Raw genomic sequence first — 20,144 nt, 5'->3', positions numbered from 1 at the left:
GTGGGCAGGGAGGGCACATGCGTCATGCACATGCGGCAGGCCCAGTGTGGCTGAGACACTGAGAGCACACACCAGTGTTATTTGTTTGCAGCATCCCTCCCTCCCCACAGAACGACTGAACAAGTGAACCTAAAATAAGCGTCCACCACCGCCCCCCTTGTGTGAGGGCGGAAATCAGACACTGAAGAGACCAGCAAACAGAAGAAGCTAAAACAGAAGGAACTGCCTTGGAAGTGAAAGGTGCAATAGTTTAAAACCCTGTAGTTAGTACCAGCAGAGCAACTACATAGGAAGGGGCCTATAGAGCTTGAGAAATATAAGCCGGACCAAGGAACTATCCAAAAATGAACTGATCCCACACTTCCCACAACAACACCAGAGAAAGTCCTAGATGTATTTTTACTATTTTTATGATCATTCTTTTTTTAAATTTTTTATAAATTTTTAAGTCCTCTATTACTCCTTTAATTTTCATTTTTATAACCTACTATTACTTTGCAAAAAAAAAGAGGCTATTTTTAAAGCAAACTTCATATATATGTATTTTAATATAATTTTTGTAACTTTGTTTTGTTTTGTTTTCTTCTTTTCTTAATATTGTATATTTTAAAGTCCAACCTCTACTCTAGATTTTTAATCTTTGCTTTTTGGTATTTGCTATCAATTTCGTACCTTTATGAACCCAATCTTCAGTACCCATTTTTACTTGGGAGCGAGATTACTGGCTTGACTGCTCTCTCCCCCTTTGGACTCTCCTTTTTCTCTACCAGGCAGCCTTTGTCTCCTCCCTCCCCCTTCTCTTCTCTACCCAACTCTGTGAATAACCAGTGTGTTCTGGATGGTAGAGAACACTTAGGGAACTGATCACTGGCTGGATCTGTCTCTCTCCTTTTCATTCCCCCCTTTTATCCTTCTGGCCACCTCTGTCTCCTTCCTCCCTCTTCTCTTCTCTTCTCTGTATAATTCCATGAACATCTCTGAGCTGTCCAAACTGTGGAGTGTATATAAGGAAGTGATTACTGGCTAGCTTGCTCTCTCCTCTTTTGATTCCACCTTATCTCATCCGGGTCACCTCTAACTCCCTCCTCCCTCTTCTCTTTTCCGTGTAACTCTGTGAACCTCTCTGGGTGTCCCTCACTGTGGAGAAACGTTTCCTCTTTAACCTAGATATTTTATCAATGGTGCTATATAGAAGGAGAAGTCTTGAAACTACTGTAAAAATAAGACTGAAAATGAGAAGCAGGAGGCTTAAGTCCAAATCCTGAGAACACCAGAGAACTCCTGACTCCAGGGAACATTAATCGAGAGGAGCTCATCAAATGCTTCCATATCTACACTGAAATCAAGCACCACCCAAGGGCCAACAAGTTCCAGAGCAAGACATACCACGCAAATTCTCCAGCAACACAGGAACACAGCCCTGAGCTTCAATATACAGGCTGCCCAAAGTTACTCCAAAACCACTGGCATCTCATAACTCATTACTGGACACTTCATGCACTCCAGAGAGAAGAAATCCAGCTCCACCCACCAGAACACCCACACAAGCTTTCCTAACCAAGAAAGCTTGACAAGCCACCTGTACAACCCCACCCACAGCAAGGAAACTCCACAATAAAGAGAACTCCACAAATTCCCAAAATATAGAAAGGCCACCCCAAACCCAGCAATATAACCAAGATGAAGAGACAGAGGAATACCCAGCAGGTAAAAGAACAGGATAAATGCCCACCAAACCAACAAAAGAGGAAGAGCTAGGGAATCTAGCTGATAAAGAATTTCAAACAATGATAGTGAAAATGATCCAAAATTTTGAAATCAAAATGGAATCACAGATAAATAGCCTGGAGACAAGGACTGAGAAGATGCAAGAAAGGTTTAACAAGGACCTAGAAGAAATAAAAAGGAGTCAATATATAATGAATAATGCAATAAATGAGATAAAAAACACTCTGGAGACAACAAATAGTAGAATAATGGAGGCAGAAGATAGGAGTAGTGAAGTAGAAGATAGAATGGTAGAAATAAATGAATCAGAGAGGAAAAAAGAAAAACAATTTAAAAGAAATGAGGACAATCTCAGAGACTTCCAGGGAATATTAAACACCCCAACATTCGAATCATAGGAGTCCCAGAAGAAGAAGACAAAAGAAAGATCATGAGAAAATACTTGAGGAGGTAATAGTTGAAAACTTCCCTGAAATGGGGAAGGAAATAATCACCCAAGTCCAAGAAACCCAGAGAATCCCAAACAGGATAAAACCAAGGTGAAACACCCAAAGACACATATTAATCAAATTAACAAAGATCAAACACAAAGAACAAATATTAAAAGCAGCAAGGGAAAAACAACAAATAACACACAAGGGGATTCCCATAAGAATAACAGCTGATCTTTCAATAGAAACTCTTCAGGAAAAAAAAAAAAAAAAAAAAGAAACTCTTCAGGACAGGAGGGAATGGCAAGACATACTTAAAGTGATGAAAGAAAATAACCTACAGATTACTGTACCCAGCAAGGATCTCATTCAAATATGAAGGAGAAATCAAAAGCTTTACAGACAAGCAAAAGCTGAGAGAATTCAGCACCACCAAACCAGCTCTCCAACAAATGCTACAGGATCTTCTCTAGACCGGAAACACAAAAAGGGTGTATAAACTCGAACCCCAAACAATAAAGTAAATGGCAATGGATCATACTTATCAATAATTACCTTAAACGTAAATGGGTTGAATGCCTCAACCAAAAGACAAAGATTGGCTAAATGAATACAAAAACAAGACCCCTATATATGTTGTCTACAAGAGACCCACCTCAAAACAGGGAACACATACAGACTGAAAGTCAAAGGCTGGGAAAAGATATTCCATGCAAATAGACACCAAAAGAAAGCAGGAGTAGCAATACTCATGTCAGATAAAATAGACTTTGAAACAAAGGCTGTGAAAGGAGACAAAGAAGGACACTACATAATTATCAAAGGATCAATCCAATAAGAAGATATAACAATTATAAATATATATGCACCTAACATAGGAGCACCGCAATATGTAAGACAAATGCTAACAAGTATGAAAGGGGAAATTAACAATAGCACAATAATAGTGGGAGACTTTAATATTCCACTCACATCTATGGATAGATCAACTAAACAGAAAATTAACAAGGAAACACAAACTTTAAATGATACAATAGACCAGTTAGACCTAATTGATATCTAAAGGACATTTCACCCCAAAACAATGAATTTCACCTTTTTCTCAAGTGCACATGGAACCTTCTCCAGGATAGATCACACCCTGGGCCATAAATCTAGCCTTGGTAAATTCAAAAAAATTGAAATCCTTCCAAGCATCTTTTCTGACCACAATGCTGTAAGATTAGATCTCAATTACAGGAGAAAAACTATTAAAAATTCCAACATAGGGAGGCTGAACAACAGGCTGCTGAATAACCAACAAATCACAGAAGAAATTAAAATATGCATAGAAATGAATGAAAATGAAAACACAACAACCTCAAACCTGTGGAACACTGCAAAAGCAGTGTTAAGGGGAAAGTTCATAGCAATGCAGGCATACTTCAAGAAACAAGAAAACAGCCAAATAAATAACCTAACTCTACATCTAAAGCAACTAGAAAAGGAAGAAATGAAGAACCCCAGAGTTAGTAGAAGGAAAGAAATCTTTAAAATTAGGGCAGAAATAAATGCAAAAGAAACAAAAGAGACCATAGCAAAAATCAACAAAGCCAAAAGCTATTTCTTTGAAAGGATAAATAAAATTAATAAACCATTAGCCAGACTCACCAAGAAACAAAGGGAGAAAAATCAAATCAATAAAATTAGAAATGAAAATGGAGAGATCACAACAGACAACACAGAAATACAAAAAATCATAAGAGACTAATATCAGCACTTATATGCCAATAAAATGGACAATGTGGAAGCAATGGACAAATGCTTAGAAAAGTACAACTTTCCAAAACTGAACCAGGAAGAATAGAAAAACTTAACAGACCCATCACAAGCATGGAAATTGAAACTGTAATCAGACATCTTCCAGCAAACAAAAGCCCAGGTCCAGATGGCTGAAATCTACCAAAAATTTAGAGAAGAGCTAACACCTATCCTACTCAAACTCTTCCAGAAATTTGCAGAGGAAGGTAAACTTCCAGATTCATTCTATGAGGCCACCATCACCCTAATACCAAAACCTGACAAAGATACTACAAAAAAAAGAAAACTACAGACCAATATCACTGATGAACATAGATGCAGAAATCCTTAACAAAATTCTAGCAATCAGGATGCAGCAACACATTAAAAAGATCATACATCATGACCAAGTGGGCTTTATCCCAGGGATGCAAGAATTCTTCAATATCCACAGATCAATAAATGTAATTCACCACATTAACAAATTGAAAAATAAAAGCCATAGGATTATCTCAATAGATGCAGAGAAAGCCTTTGACAAAATTCAAAATCCATTTATGATTTAAAAAAAAAAAAAACTCTCCAGAAAGCAGGAATAGAAGGAACATACCTCAACATAATAAAAGCTATATATGACAAACCCACAGCAAACATTATCCTCAATGGTGAAAAATTGAAAGCATTTCCCCTAAAGTCAGGAACAAGACAAGGGTGCCCACGTTCACCACTACTATTCAACATAGTTTTGGAAGTTTTGGCCACAGCAATCAGAGCAGAAAAAGAAATAAAGAAATCCAAATTGGAAAAGAAGTAAAACTCTCACTGTTTGCAGATGACATGATCCTCTACATAGAAATCCCTAAAGACTCCACCAGAAAATTACTAGAGCTAATCAATGAAAGTAGTAAAACTGCAGGATATAAAATCAACACACAGAAATCCCCACATTCCTCTACACTAATAATGAGAAAATAGAAAGAGAAATTAAGGAAACAATTCCATTCACCATTGCAACAAAAAGAATAAAATATTTAGGAATATATCTACCTAAAGAAACTAAAGACCTATTTATATAAAACTTTAAAACACTGGTAAAGGAAATCAGTTCAGTTCAGTCACTTAGTCGTGTCCGACTCTTTGCGACTCCATGAATCGCAGCAATCCAGGCCTCCCTGTCCATCACCAACTTCCAGAGTTCACTCAGACTCACGTCCATCTTGTCAGTGATACCATCCAGCCAACTCATCCTCTGTCGTCCCCTTCTCCTCCTGCCCCCAATCCCTCCCAGCATCAGAGTCTTTTCCAATGAGTCATAGAAGACACAAATAGATGGAGAAATATATCGTGTTCATGGATCAGAAGAATCAATATAGTGAAAATGAGTATATTACCCAAAGCAATCTATAGATTCAATGCAATCCCTATCAAGCTACCAATGGTATTTTTCACAGAGCTGGAACAAATAATTTCACAATTTGTATGGAAATACAAAAAAAAAAAAACCTCGAATAGCCAAAGCAATCTTGAGAAAGAAGAATGGAACTGGAGGAATCAATTTGCCTGACTTCAGGCTCTACTACAAAGCCACAGTCATCAAGACAGTATGGTACTGGCACAAAGACAGAAATATAGATCAATAGAACAAAATAGAAAGCCCAGAGATAAATCCATGCACCTATGGACAACTTCTCTTTGACAAAGGAGGCAAGAATATACAATGGATTAAAGACAATCTCTTTAACAAGTGGTGCTGGGAAAACTGGTCAACCACTTGTGAAAGAATGAAACTAGAACACTTTCTAACACCATTCACAAAAATAAATTTAAAATGGATTAAAGATCTAAACGTAAGACCAGAAACTATAAAACTCCTAGAAAAGAATATAGGCAAAACACTCTCCGACATAAATCACAGCAGGATCCTTGATGACCCACCTCCCAGCATACTGGAAATAAAAGCAAAAATATACGAATGGGACCTAATTAAACTTAAAAGCCTCTGCACAAGAAAGGAAACTATCAAGCAAGTTGAAAATACAGCCTTCAGAATGGGAGAAAATAAGAGCAAATGAAGAAACTGACAAACAACTAATCTGAAAAATATACAAGCAACTCCTGCAGCTCAATTCCAGAAAAATAAACGACCCAATCAAAAAATAGGCCAAAGAACTAAACAGACATTTCTCCAAAGAAGACATATGGATGGTTAACAAACACATGAAAAGATGCTCAACATCACTCATTATCAGAGAAATGCAAATCAAGACCACAATGAGGTACCATTTCACACAAGTCAGAATGGCTGCGATCCCAAAAGTCTACAAGCAATAAATGCTGGAGAGGGTGTGGAGAAAAGGGAACCCTCTTACACTGTTGGTGGGAATGCAAACTAGTACAGCCACTATGGAAAACAGTGTGGAGATTCCTTAAAAAACGGAAATAGAACTGCCTTATGACCCAGCAATCCCACTGCTGGGCATACACACAGAGGAAACCAGAATTGAAAGAGACACATGTACCCCAATGTTCATCGCAGCACTGTATGTAATAGCCAGGACATGGGAGCAACCTAGATGTCCATCAGCAGATGAATAGATAAGAAAGCTGTGGTATATATACACAATGCAGTATTACTCAGCCATTAAAAAGAATGCATTTGAATCAGTTCTAATGAGGTGGATGAAACTGGAGCCTATTATGCAGAGTGAAGTAAGCCCAAAAGAAAAACACTAATACAGTATACTAACGCATATATATGGAATTTTGGAGATGGTAATGATAACCCTGTATGCAAGACAGCAAAAGAGACACAGATGTATAGAACAGTCTTTTGGACTCTGTGGGAGAGGGAGAGGGTGGGATGATTTGGGAGAATGGCTTTGAAACATGTATAATATCATATAAGAAACTAATCACCAGTCCAGGTTCTATGCAGGATACAGGATGCTTGGGGTTGGCGCACTGGGATGACCCAGAGGGATGGTATGGGGAGGGAGGTGGGAGGGGGTTCAGGATGGGGAACACATGTACACCCATGGCAGATTCATGTTGATGTATGGCAAAACCAATACAATATTGTACAGTAATTAGCCTTCAATTAAAATAAATGTTTAAATTAAAAAAAAAAGAAAACAAATAAATGTTAAAAATTCCTCTCTACCCAGGAAATTTTAATGACCTCTTTCTCAAATAATTCTTGGACCAAAGCAGAAATGAAAGCCAAAATTATAGAAATCTATAAATAAAAACCTAACTATAATGAAAGGGCTACACACCAGCCCATAGAATATAACTAGAACAGTATGCAGAGAGAAGTTCACAGCCTTAAAATATTTATATTAATAAATAAGAAAAAATAAAAATAAACACCTTCAGCAAGTGAGAGGTGACAACAAAATAAACCAAAGGGAGGGTGGAAATTTTAAAGATAAAAAGCAGAAAGTGATAGATTATATTTAAAAGAAATACAAACAGTGAGTGAATTTGGGAGCTTCTTCTTTGGGGGAAAAAGCACCAAACTGTAACAGTTAATTAGAAGGGAAAATGAGTACGGAATGGAGAAATCATAAATACTATGTACCCATTACAAAGAATAACTATGCACTGATATAACCTGAGATATAATATTAAATGAAAACAATAAGGAACAGCCACCATTTGTGCTTAAAAACAGGAAGGTTACATCTGCACAAGTTCTTCCTGATGCACAGAACAGTCAACAGAACAGCCAACAGTGGTACTGAGGCTCCACCTGGGGAGAAGCTGTGTGATGACAGGAGTGGAGAGTGATTTACTTTTCATTCATAAATTTTAAAGAATTTATTTTTAAAACTGAAGTTTTAAAATTTTATAGTATTAGATGTATCACCTCTTTAAAAGCTAATTATTAAAAATACATTTTATTTATTTTGAGTCTCTAGAACTTATGACCAACCTAGATAGCATATTAAAAAGCAGAGACATTACTTTGCCAACAAATTTCCATCTAATCAAGGCCATGGTTTTTCCAGCGGTCATGTATTGATATGAGAGGTGGACTGTGAAGAAAGCTGAGCGCCGAAGAATCGATGCTTTTGAACTGTGGTGTTGAAGAATACTCTTGAGAGTCCCTTGGACTGCAAAGAGATCCAATCAGTCCATTTTAAAGGAGATCAGTCCTGGGTGTTCATTGGAAGGACTAGATACTAAAGCTGAAACTCCAATACTTTGGCCACCTCATGTGAAGAGTTCATTGGAAAAGACTCTGATGCTGGGAAGGATTGGGGGCAAGAGAAGAAGGGGACGGCAGAAGATGAGATGGCTGGATGGCATCACCAACTCGATGGACATGAGTTTGAGTGAACTCCGGGAGTTGGTGATGGACAGGGAGGCCTGGCGTGCTGCGATTCATGGGGTCGCAAAGAGTCAACGTGACTGAGCAACTGAACTGAACTGAACTGAACTGGAAGCTACTCAGAAGAATTGTAGGTGCATTTTCCTATTATTGGGAAGTAAGGGTTCATTCTAAACCTTTAAAAAAAATAATCCCACTTTTATACTGTAAAATGCTCTATATTCTCAAAGCACCAAAGCGTTTTCTCTCTCATCTGATCCTTGAAATAACTGTGAAGAAGCCGGGCAGGGATGTAATCTCTGCTCTATATACAGGTGAGGACCTGAGCCTCAGAGACCTTGGGGGACACAAGGCCACATGGCTACTAAGTGCCAACTCCATTTATTCAAACTGGTCCAGGCTCCTCGATCCAGGATGAGGGCTTCATAACTTTGGGGTTGTATCTGGTGATAACACATATAGAAAAAATGACCCCTCTGTTACACATTGGAAATAAAGAAACTTCAAAAAATCTCAATCAGGTCTGCTTCATCACAGAAGAAAATGAATGATAGCTTTCATCCTTTGTTATGGGCTGAATCCTTTCCCCTCGAATTTTATATATAGAAGCCCCAACCTTCCCTTATGCATGGTATCTCAGAATGTGACTCCATATTGAGACAGGGTCCTTAAAGAGACAATAAAGTTAAAATGCAGTCATATAGGCAGGTCCTAATGTAATCTGACTCATGTCCTCATAGAAAGAAAGATTAGGACACAGGCACACACAGAGTAAAGACCACATGAGGACACAGAGAGAAGACGGCGTCTCCAAGCTGAGAAGAGAGACCTCAGAGGAAACCACCCTACCAACACTGTGACCTCAGACTTGCAGTCTCCAAGGCTGCGAAGTAGTACATTTATGTTGTTTAAGTCACCTATTCTTTGGTGCTTTGTATGGAAGCTCTAGCAAACTAATGAACCCTGCAGCTTTATATTTCTAGAAAGCACTTTCTCTACTGTTTTATGGATCATCTAAAAGGGTCAATCAGACAGTGACTGAGCTTGCCTGCACCAACATTTTCAGAGAAGCAACTACATTGGTCAAAAAAATGTGATTTGGAAGCACCTTCTCCCAGATGTTGAGTTTTCTCTTCAAATGAATGAATTTTATTCTATTAGAGTGAAAAGCTTTTTTACTTAGGCAAATGTTCTCAGTGTTACAGCTCTGAAACATGCATTGATATCTGATGCATACACTTTAAAAAAATTGACAATTTGAGAGCTTGTTCACCTAAGAGGACCAAGCATATGCAGAAATAATGTCTAAAAGATATTCAGCTGGATGGGGAATCAGGATATGTATTTCTTTATGTTTTCTGCGGAGGTGACCTAAACCAGTGGTAGGACTGAAACCTAAGAGCAACTGATGCTTTGCCACCCAATGAACTTGGGTAATGACCCAACTTGGCTATCAATTAAAGAAGGAGCAGTGTTCTCAGACTCGATACAAAACAGTACCTAGGGCAGCACCCGGTCCAACTCTTTGTGACCCCATGGACTGTAGCCTGCCAGGCTCCTTTGTCCATGGGAATTCTCCAGGCAAGAATATTGGACTGGGTTGCCATTCCCTTCTCCAGGGGATCTTTTCAACCCAGGGATCAAACCCAGCTCTCCCACATTGAAGGTGGATTCTTTACCATCTGAGCCACCAGGGAAGCCCCCTGTGACCTTGGTGGCTTAGTCACTAAGTCATGTTTGACTCTTGTGAGCCCATAAACTGTAGCCCACAAAGCTCCCCTGTCTCTGGGATTTCCCAGGCAAGAATACTAGAGTGGGTTGTCATTTCTTTCTCTGTGACCTTATGTGTGACCAAATCTCTTCATCCATGATGTGGATAAAAAACAACCATCAAGAGGGTTAAGTGAAATAATACATGTGAGAACTATGTAAAATAATTGTAAAGAATAATACAAACATAACAGTGATATTGTTAAACTGGGTGCAAGATTATAGACCACAATCATGAGATTTCTAATTTTATGACCCATTTCTGTTTTTCTATGTCTGTTAAACTTCATCTGAAGCACATACTGAAAAAAACAAGTTTCTAATTCTGTAGTACCTGCTGCAAACTAGCAAAACAATGAGTTACATACAACAGTTCCATCTTCCTTTCAAGGAGTCTTAGTTTCCTCATCTGTAAAATGATGGTGATGAACTCTGCTATTAAATATTTGGACCTACCTAAAATTCCCTGGTCTATTTTCTCATTACTCAATTTTGAAAAATATAAAATGATAACACATTTTTTCAATGAAGACTGACACACAGGTGAGGACACGTCCTTTTGATGTGGAATGCGTATGATCAAAGGAACAAATGTTTATGAAATTCCTGACTTCTTTGTGACTACTTATTCAAGGAGTCACAAATGATCATCAGGTCTTAGGCGGGAAGTTCTGACTGGGAGACACTCTAGTGCAGAGGTCTCCAACCTTTTTAGCACCAGGGAACAGTTTTGTGGAATACAGTTTTTCCATGGATTGGGTTGGGGGATGGTTCTGGGATGATTCAAGTGCATTACATTTATTGTGCTCTTCATTTCTGTTTTGTGGCAATCTTAGGATATTTCACCTCAACTTTTGGGTTAAAGTTCACGCTCCTATGAGAATCCAATGCTGCCACTGATCTGACAGGTGACAGAGCTCAGGGGATATGCAAGCAATGGGAAAAAGCTACAAACACTGATGAAGCTTCGCTTGCTCACCTGCCACTTACCTCCTGCAGTACTGCCCAGTTCCTAATAGGACATAGATCAGTATTGGTCTGTGGCCTAGGGGTTGGGGACCTCTGCTCTGGTAGGTAAAAATGCTCTGTGAGTTTCAGAAATTAACACAAACTTGCATTCATGGATGGATAGAAAAATAGATGGAAGGCTAAATGTGTAATAAAACACCCAGCATAAAATGTGAGTGGTAAAAAAAATAAAAATAAAACAGGGCTCCAAGTATACCTTCTCAATATCTGCACACAATATAAGTACTTATGAAAAGTTCAGAACACAGACTTCTCATCCCTATACCAAGAATTGAATTCTGATGCTGCCAACTCTTCAGCCAGCTCAATGATGCTGAGCAACTTCCCACCCTGTGAAAAGTGAAAGGTACTACTTTTCATCTGTAAGGAGAAGGAATGATGGGAAACGGTGACAGAGGAAATTTGAGCTACATTTGAGATAAATCTCTCACATAGAAATACCGTTCAGTTCAGTTCAGTCACTCAGTGGTGTCCAACTCTTTGCAACCCCATGGACTGCAACATGCCAGGCTTGCCTATCCATCACCAATTCCTGGAGCTTGCTCAAACTCATGTCCATTGAGTTGGTGATGCCATCCAACATCTCATCTTCTGTCATCCCCTTCTCCTCCTGCCTTCAATCTTTCCCAGCATCAGGGTCATTTCCCATGAGTCAGTTCTTCACATCAGGAGGCCGAAGTACAGGAGCTTCAACTTCAGCATCAGTCCTTCCAATGAATATTCAGGACTGATTTCCTTTAGGAATGACTGGTTGGATTTGCTTGCAGTCCAAGGGACTCAAGAGTCTTCTCCAACATCACAATTCAAAAGCATCAATTCTTTGGTTCTCAGCTTTCATTGTAGTCCAACTCTCACATACATACATGACTACTGGAAAAACCATGCTTTGACTAGATGGACCTTTGTCAGCAAAGTCATGTCTCTGTTTTTGAATATGCTGTCTAGGTTTGTCATAGTTTTTCTTCCAAGAAGCAAGCATCTTTTAATTTCATGGCTGCAATCACCATCTGCAGTGATTCTGGAGCCCAAGAAAATAAACTCTCTCACTGTTTCCATTGTTTCCTCATCTATTTGTCGTGAAGTGATGGGACTGGATACCATGATCTTAGTTTTCTGAATGTTGAGATTTATGCCAGCTTTTTCACTCTTCTCTTTCACTTTCATCGAGATGCTCTTTAGTTCTTCTTTGCTTTCTGCTATAAGGGTGGTGTCATCTGCATGTCTGAGGTTATTGATATTTCTCCTGGCAATCTTGATTCCAGCTTGTGCTTCATCCAACCCAGCATTTCACAAGATGTACTCTGCATATAAGTTAAATAAGCAGAGTGACAATATACAGCCTTGACATACTTCTTTCTCACTTTGGAAGCAGTCTGTTGTTCCTTGTCTAGTTCTAACTGTTGCTTCTTGACCTGCATACAGATTTCTCAGGAGGTAAGTAAGGTGGTCTGGTATTCCCATCTCTTGAAGAATTTTCCACAGTATATATATTAGAAATACTGTGAGATACTTGGAATATGTTTTTAAGAGATATTGTTTTTAAGAGATATTAAAATAATACACAAGTAAATTTATTCCTAACAAGTGAAAAATCTGAGAAATGCAAAGTATGTTTTCAAGAGATATTAAAATATTACACAAGTAAATTTATTCTTTACAAGTAAAAAATCTGGGAAATCCAAAGTATGTTTTTAAGAGATATTAAAATATTACACGTCCAAGGAGCAGTGGCTGCACGGGTGCAGGAGGGCCTAGAGGAGCTATCCCACGTTGAAAGTCAGGAAGGGCGGCGGTGAGGCGATACCCCTCATCCAAGGTAAGGAGCAGAGGCTGTGCTTTGCTGGAGCAGCCGTCAAGAGATACCCCACGCCCAAGGTAAGAGAAACCCAAGTAAGATGGTAGGTGTCACAAGAGGGCATCAGAGGGCAGACACACTGAAACCATACTCACAGAAAACTAGTCAATCTAATCACACTAGGACCACAGCCTTGTCTAACTCAGTGAAACTAAGCCATTCCCGCAGGGCAACCCAAGATGGGCGGGTCATGGTGGAGAGGTCTGACAGAATGTAGTCCATCGGAGAAGGGAATGGCAAACCACTTCAGTATTCTTGCCTTGAGAACCCCATGAACAGTATGAAAAGGCAAAATGATAGGATACTGAAAGAGGAACTCCCCAGGTCAGTAGGTGCCCAATATGCTCCTAGAGATCAGTGGAGAAATAACTCCAGAAAGAATGAAGGGATGAAGCCAAAGCAAAAACAATACCCAGCTGTGGATGTGACTGGTGATAGAAGCAAGGTCCGATGCTGTAAAGAGCAATATTGCATAGGAACCTGGAATGTCAGGTCCATGAATCAAGGCAAATTGGAAGTGGTCAAACAGGAGATGGCAAGAGTGAACGTCGACATTCTAGGAATCAGCAAACTAAAATGGACTGAAATGGGTGAATTTAACTCAGATGACCATTATATCTACTACTGTGGGCAGGAATCCCTCAGAAGAAATGGAGTAGCCATCATGGTCAACAAAAGAGTCCAAAATGCAGTACTTGGATGCAGTTTCAAAAACGACAGAATGATCTCTGTTTGTTTCCAAGGCAAACCATTCAATATCACAGTAATCCAAGTCTATGTCCCAACCAGTAATGCTGAAGAAGCTGAAGCTGAATGGTTCTATGAAGACCTACAAGACCCTTTCGAACTAACATCCAAAAAAGATGTCCTTTTCATCATATGGGACTGGAATACAAAAGTAGGAAGGCAAGAAACACCTGGAGTAACAGGCAAATGTGGCCTTGGAATGTGGAATGAAGCACAGCAAAGACTAATAGAGTTTTGCCAAGAGAATGCACTGGTCATAGCAAACACCCTCTTCCAACAACACAAGAGAAGACTCTATAAATGGACATCACCAGATGGTCAACACTGAAATCAGACTGATTATATTCTTTGCAGCCAAACATGGAGAAGCTCTATACAGTCAACCAAAACAAGACCAGGAGCTGACTGTGGCTCAGATCATGAACTCCTTATTGTCAAATTCAGACATAAATTGAAGAAAGTAGGGAAAACTGCTAGACCATTCAAGTGGGATCTAAATCAAATCCCTTTTCACCTTGCTTATAGTTTCCTTTGTTGTGCAGAAGCTTTTAATTTTAATTAGATCCCATTTGTTTATTTTTGCTTTTATTTCCAGAATTCTGGGAGGTGGATCATAGAGGATCCTGCTGTGATTTATTTCTGAGAGTGATTTGCCTATATTCTCCTCTAGGAGTTTTATAGTTTCTGATCTTACATTTAGATCTTTAATCCATTTTGAGTTTATTTTTGTGTACGGTGTTAGAAAGTGATCTAGTTTCATTCTTTTACAAGTGGTTGACCAGTTTTCCCAGCACCACTTGTTAAAGAGATTGTCTTTACTCCATTGTATATTCTTGCCTCCTTTGTCAAAGATAAGGTGTCCATATGTGTGTGGATTTATTTCTGGGCTTTCTATTTTGTTCCATTGATCTATATGTCTGTCTTTGTGCCAGTACCATACTGTCTTGATGACTGTGGCTTTGTAGTAGGGCCTGAAGTCAGGCAAGTTGATTCCTCCCGTTCCATTCTTCTTTCTCAAGATTGCTTTGGCTATTCGAGGTTTTTTGTATTTCCATACAAATCTTGAAATTATTTGTTCTAGTTCTGTGAAAAATGTGGCTGGTAGCTTGACAGGGATTGCATTGAATTTGTAAATTGCTTTGGGTAGTATACTCATTTTCACTATATTGATTCTTCCGATCCATGAACATGGTATATTTCTCCATCTATTAGTGTCCTCTTTGATTTCTTTCATCAGTGTTTTATAGTTTTCTATATATAGGTCTTTAGTTTCTTTAGGTAGATGTATTCCTAAGTATTTTATTCTTTTCGTTGCAATGGTAAATGGAATTGTTTCCTTAATTTCTTTTTCTACTTTCTCATTATTCGTGTATAGGAATGCAAGGGATTTCTGTGTGTTGATTTTATATCCTGCAACTTTACTATATTCATTGATGATCTCTAGTAATTTTCTGGTGGAGTCTTTAGGGTTTTCCATGTAGAGGATCATGTCATCTGCAAACAGTGAGAGTTTTACTTCTTCTTTTCCAATTTGGATTCCTTTTATTTCTTTTTCTGCTCTGATTGCTGTGGCCAAAACTTCCAGAACTATGTTGAATAGTAGCGGTGAAAGGTGAAAAGACAGCCTTCTGAATGGGAGAAAATAATAGCAAATGAAGCAACTGACAAACAACTAATCTCAAAAATATACAAGCAACTTATGCAGCTCAACTCCAGAAAAATAAATGACCCAATCAAAAAATGGGCCAAAGAACTAAATAGACATTTCTCCAAAGAAGACATACGGATGGCTAACAAACACATGAAAAGATGCTCAACATCACTCATTATTAGAGAAATGCAAATCAAAACCACAATGAGGTACCACTTCACACCAGTCAGAATGGCTGCGATCCAAAAATCTGCAAGCAATAAATGCTGGAGAGGGTGTGGAGAAAAGGGAACCCTCCTACACTATTGGTGGGAATGCAAACTAGTATAGCCACTATGGAGAACAGTGTGGAGATTCCTGAAAAAATTGCAAATAGAACTACCTTATGACCCAGCAATCCCACTGCTGGGCATACACACCGAGGAAACCAGAATTGAAAGAGACACATGTACCCCAATGTTCATCGCAGCACTGTTTATAATAGCCAGGACATGGGAGCAACCTAGATGTCCATCAGCAGATGAATGGATAAGAAAGCTGTGGTACATATACACAATGGAGTATTACTCAGCCGTTAAAAAGAATTCATTTGAATCAGTTCTGATGAGATGGATGAAACTGGAGCCAATTATACAGAGTGAAGTAAGCCAGAAAGAAAAACACCAATACAGTATACTAACACATATATATGGAATTTAGGAAGATGGCCTTGACGACCCTGTATGCAAGACAGGAATAAAGACACAGATGTGTATAACGGACTTTTGGACTCAGAGGGAGAGGGAGAGGGTGGGATGATTTGGGAGAATGGGAATTCTAACATGTATACTATCATGTAAGAACTGAATCGCCAGTCCATGTCTGACGTAGGGTGCAGCATGCTTGGGGCTGGTGCATGGGGATGACCCAGAGACATGTTGTGGGGAGGGAGGTGGGAGGGGGGTCATGTTTGGGAACGCATGTAAGAATTAAAGATTTAAAATTAAAAAAATAAATAAATAAAAAATAAAATTTAAATAAATAAATAAATAAATAAATCAAATCCCTTATGATTATACAGTGGAAGTGAGAAATAGATTTAAGGGCCTAGATCTGATAGATAGAGTGCCTGATGAACTATGGACTGAGGTTCATGACACTGTACAGGAGACAAGCATCAAGACCCTCCGCATGGAAAAGAAATGCAAAAAAGCAAAATGGCTGTCCGGGGAGGTCTTACAAATAGCTGTGAAAAGAAGAGAAGTGAAAAGCAAAGGAGAAAAGGAAAGATATAAGCATCTGAATGCAGAGTTCCAAAGAATAGCAAGAAGAGATAAGAAAGCCTTCTTCAGCAATCAATGTAAAGAAATAGAGGAAAAGAACAGAATGGGAAAGACTAGAGATCTCTTCAAGAAAATTAGAGATACCAAGGGAACATTTTATGCAAAGATGGGCTTGATAAAGGACAGAAATGGTATGGACCTAACAGAAGCAGAAGATATTAAGAAGAGGTGGCAAGAATACACAGAAGAACTGTACAAAAAAAGATCTTCATGACCCAAATAATCACGATGTTGTGATCACTCATCTAGAGCCAGACATCCTGGAATGTGAAGTCAAGTGGGCCTTAGAAAGCATCACTATGAACAAAACTAGTGGAGGTGATGGAATTCCAGTTGAGCTATTTCAAATCCTGAAAGATGATGTTGTGAAAGTGCTGCACTCAATATGCCAGCAAATTTGGAAAACTCAGCAGTGGCCACAGGACTGGAAAAGGTCAGTTTTCATTCCAATTCCAAAGAAAGGCAATGCCAAAGAATGCTCAAACTACGGCACAATTGCACTCATCTCACATGCTAGTAAAGTAATGCTCAAAATTCTCCAAGCCAGGCTTCAGCAATACGTGAACCATGAACTTCCTGATGTTCAAGCTGGTTTTAGAAAAGGCAGAGGAGCCAGAGGTCAAATTGCCAACATCCGCCGGATCATGGAGAAAGCAAGAGAGCTCCAGAAAAACATCTATTTCTGCTTTATTGACTATGCCAAAGCCTTTGACTGTGTGGATCACAATAAACGCTGGAAAATTCTTCAAGAGATGGTAATACCAGACCACCTAACCTGCCTCTTGAGAAACCTGTATGCAGGTCAGGAAGCAACACTTAGAACTGGACATGGAACAACAGACTGGTTGCAAATAGGAAAAGGAGTATGTCAAGGCTGTATATTGTCACCCTGCTTATTTAACTTATATGCAGAGTACATCATGAGAAACGCTGGACTGGAAGAAACACAAGCTGGAATCAAGATTGCTGGGAGAAATATCAATAACCTCAGATATGCAGATGACACCACCCTTATGGCAGAAAGTGAAGAGGAACTAAAAAGCCTCTTGATGAAAGTGAAAGAGGAGAATGAAAAAGTTGGCTTAAAGCTCAACATTCAGAAAACGAAGATCATGGCATCCGGCCCCATCACATCATGGGAAATAGATGGGGAAACAGTGGAAACAGTGTCAGACTTTATTTTGGGGGGCTCCAAAATCACTGCATATTGTGATTGCAGCCATGAAATTAAAAGATGCTTACTCCTTGGAAGACAACTTATGACCAACTAGATAGCATATTCAAAAGCAGAGACATTACTTTGCCGACTAAGGTCCGTCTAGTCAAGGCTATGGTTTTTCCAGTAGTCATGTATGGATGTGAGAGGTGGACTGTGAAGAAGGCTGAGCGCCAAAGAATTGATGCTTTTGAACTGTGGTGTTGGAGAAGACTCTTGAGAGTCCCTTGGACTGCAAGGAGATCCAACCAGTCCATTCTGAAGGAGATCAGCCCTGGGATTTCTTTGGAAGGAATGATGCTAAAGCTGAAACCCCAGTACTTTGGCCACGTCATGAGAAGAGTTGACTCATTGGAAAAGACTCTGATGCTGGGAGGGATTGGGGGCAGGAGGAGAAGGGGATGACAGAGGATGAGATGGCTGGATGGCATCACTGACTCGATGGACGTGAGTCTGAGTGAACTCCGGGAGTTGGTGATGGACAGGGAGGCCTGGTGTGCTGCAATTCATGGGATCGCAAAGAGTCGGACATGACTGAGTGACTGAATTGAACTGAAAATATTATAGAAGTAAATTTATTCTTTACAAGTGAAAAATCTGGGAAATGCAAAGTATGAAGTATAAAGAAGTAAGAATGTACCTATAATTTAATGATCAGAGATTTAGTTTCAATGGGGAAGCCTCACCACACCCAGTTAGAAGCCTCATCCCACCTCAAGCCATGCATCTCAAGTGGCAAGAGCACCAGACCATCATTCCCTCCTTCCATCTTTCCATCAATTCTCACCTTGTTCCAGAAAGAATTACAAGCAGCTGCATGACAATGACTAAGTTCCTTAAATCAGGCCTCAGTGCAGGCATTCTTGACATTTCTGCTTGTTCCTCTAGTTATAACCACAGAAACCCAAGGCCATGAAGTCAGCAAAGCAAAAATATCAAAGGAGGAACATTTTGACTGGGGCCAGGGGACCAAAATGACTAGGGATAACATCATGATATCCTAAAAAATAATCAACTATATGTGACACCCGTCATATAGGCACCCTAAAACTTTTCTTTAAATATACCTGCTATCTCTTAGAAGGCAGGATGATAGTTCTTAAAAAATTAGTCTGCTACCCTACTCATTTGCTAGCAAATTAACAAATTTCTTACCTTTATTCTTTGAAACTTGTCTTCATTATTCTCATTCAGCATTGGAAACAAAGACCAAATATTTCATTACAAAACCACATGACCTGAGTGTTACCCATCGAGCCCCTTCCTCACACTGTGCACAGTGCTCTTTGCTTCACACACCTCATCTCTGAGAAAGTGCTGTGTAAACCTTCAGGCACCATTCAGACTACAGTGTGAAGGTATTGTGAGCTCTTGATTTGTCCTGATGACAATTTCATTTTCCATAAGCTAGAGAAAGCATGGGGGGCAAATGCACCTAATTTGGAACAACAAAGAACTAGAGAGAAAATGACAGTATCAGGTAGGAGTTTTATTTACAGATCAGAACACAGAAGAGACCTACATCTTTCCCTGGAAGATTTTCCTAGAATCAAAATACTCCAAATTTTTTCCCTTAAACTCTCAAATTTCCTGCATATTCTTTGACAGAACTTGTATCACAAATGTGCTGAGCACCAATCAGAATGAATATGAAAGGTCTGCAAAATGGGTGTCCTGTGCTCTGTGAGAATCTGAACCCAGAGTCTAAATGTGTGCCAAGTCCAGTTCAAGATCTCTCTCAGGTGCACGTGCGTGCACACATCCTGACCCCATCCTCATTGCTTCTGCAGAGTCCCAGCAAACCTGTCTTCCACCTGCAACCTGTTAAGATCCATTCATGAAGCTTTGTCTCTGGAGGCTTATGATTGAAAAGGACACAGAGAGCTTGTTACTGGACCCCTGCTACCAAACTGTGAGGAGTGAACTGTGGAGATAAACTTTAATTACAGCTCCCCACAGTGGGCTCACCTGTTTTGCTGTTTCAGTGAGGGCAGCGGCCTTCGCCTTGCCCAGTTGTTGCACCATCTTGTAAAACAGGCTGTCTCTATTTTGCAGCAAAACATATGGCTCATCATATTCTTCCAGTCTTCCTGAATCGAAAACCTGTTAAGCGCAGAAAGAAACCTGTTAGTACACAATGTTTCATAGTAATTTATTATAACTCCAGCAATATTTCAGAAAGGGGCAGGACAGGGAGAATACAGAGAATCTATTTGGGTGGTAAGACTGGCTGGTACTTAAATAGTTTGATCACCCTAGTTTACTAGTAGATCAAGCCCTAAC

The 20,144-nt window shown here is 39.4% G+C and overlaps 1 protein-coding gene across 1 annotated transcript in view; it reads right to left on the bottom strand.

The window, feature by feature from the left end:
- LOC101106781 (ATP-binding cassette sub-family C member 4-like) overlaps nucleotides 1–20,144 on the bottom strand; it is a 321,113-nt gene that overhangs the window by 33,473 nt on the left and 267,496 nt on the right. Inside the window, exon 30 of the mRNA XM_042254990.2 lies at nucleotides 19,830–19,964. Coding sequence (XP_042110924.1) covers nucleotides 19,830–19,964 — 135 coding nt within the window. The remainder of the gene's footprint in view (nucleotides 1–19,829; nucleotides 19,965–20,144) is intronic.

The sequence above is a fragment of the Ovis aries genome, chromosome 10 (genome assembly GCF_016772045.2).
Source record: "Ovis aries strain OAR_USU_Benz2616 breed Rambouillet chromosome 10, ARS-UI_Ramb_v3.0, whole genome shotgun sequence".
NCBI classification, from domain to species: Eukaryota; Metazoa; Chordata; class Mammalia; order Artiodactyla; family Bovidae; genus Ovis; species Ovis aries.
This window is presented reverse-complemented; position numbering and strand designations above follow the sequence as displayed.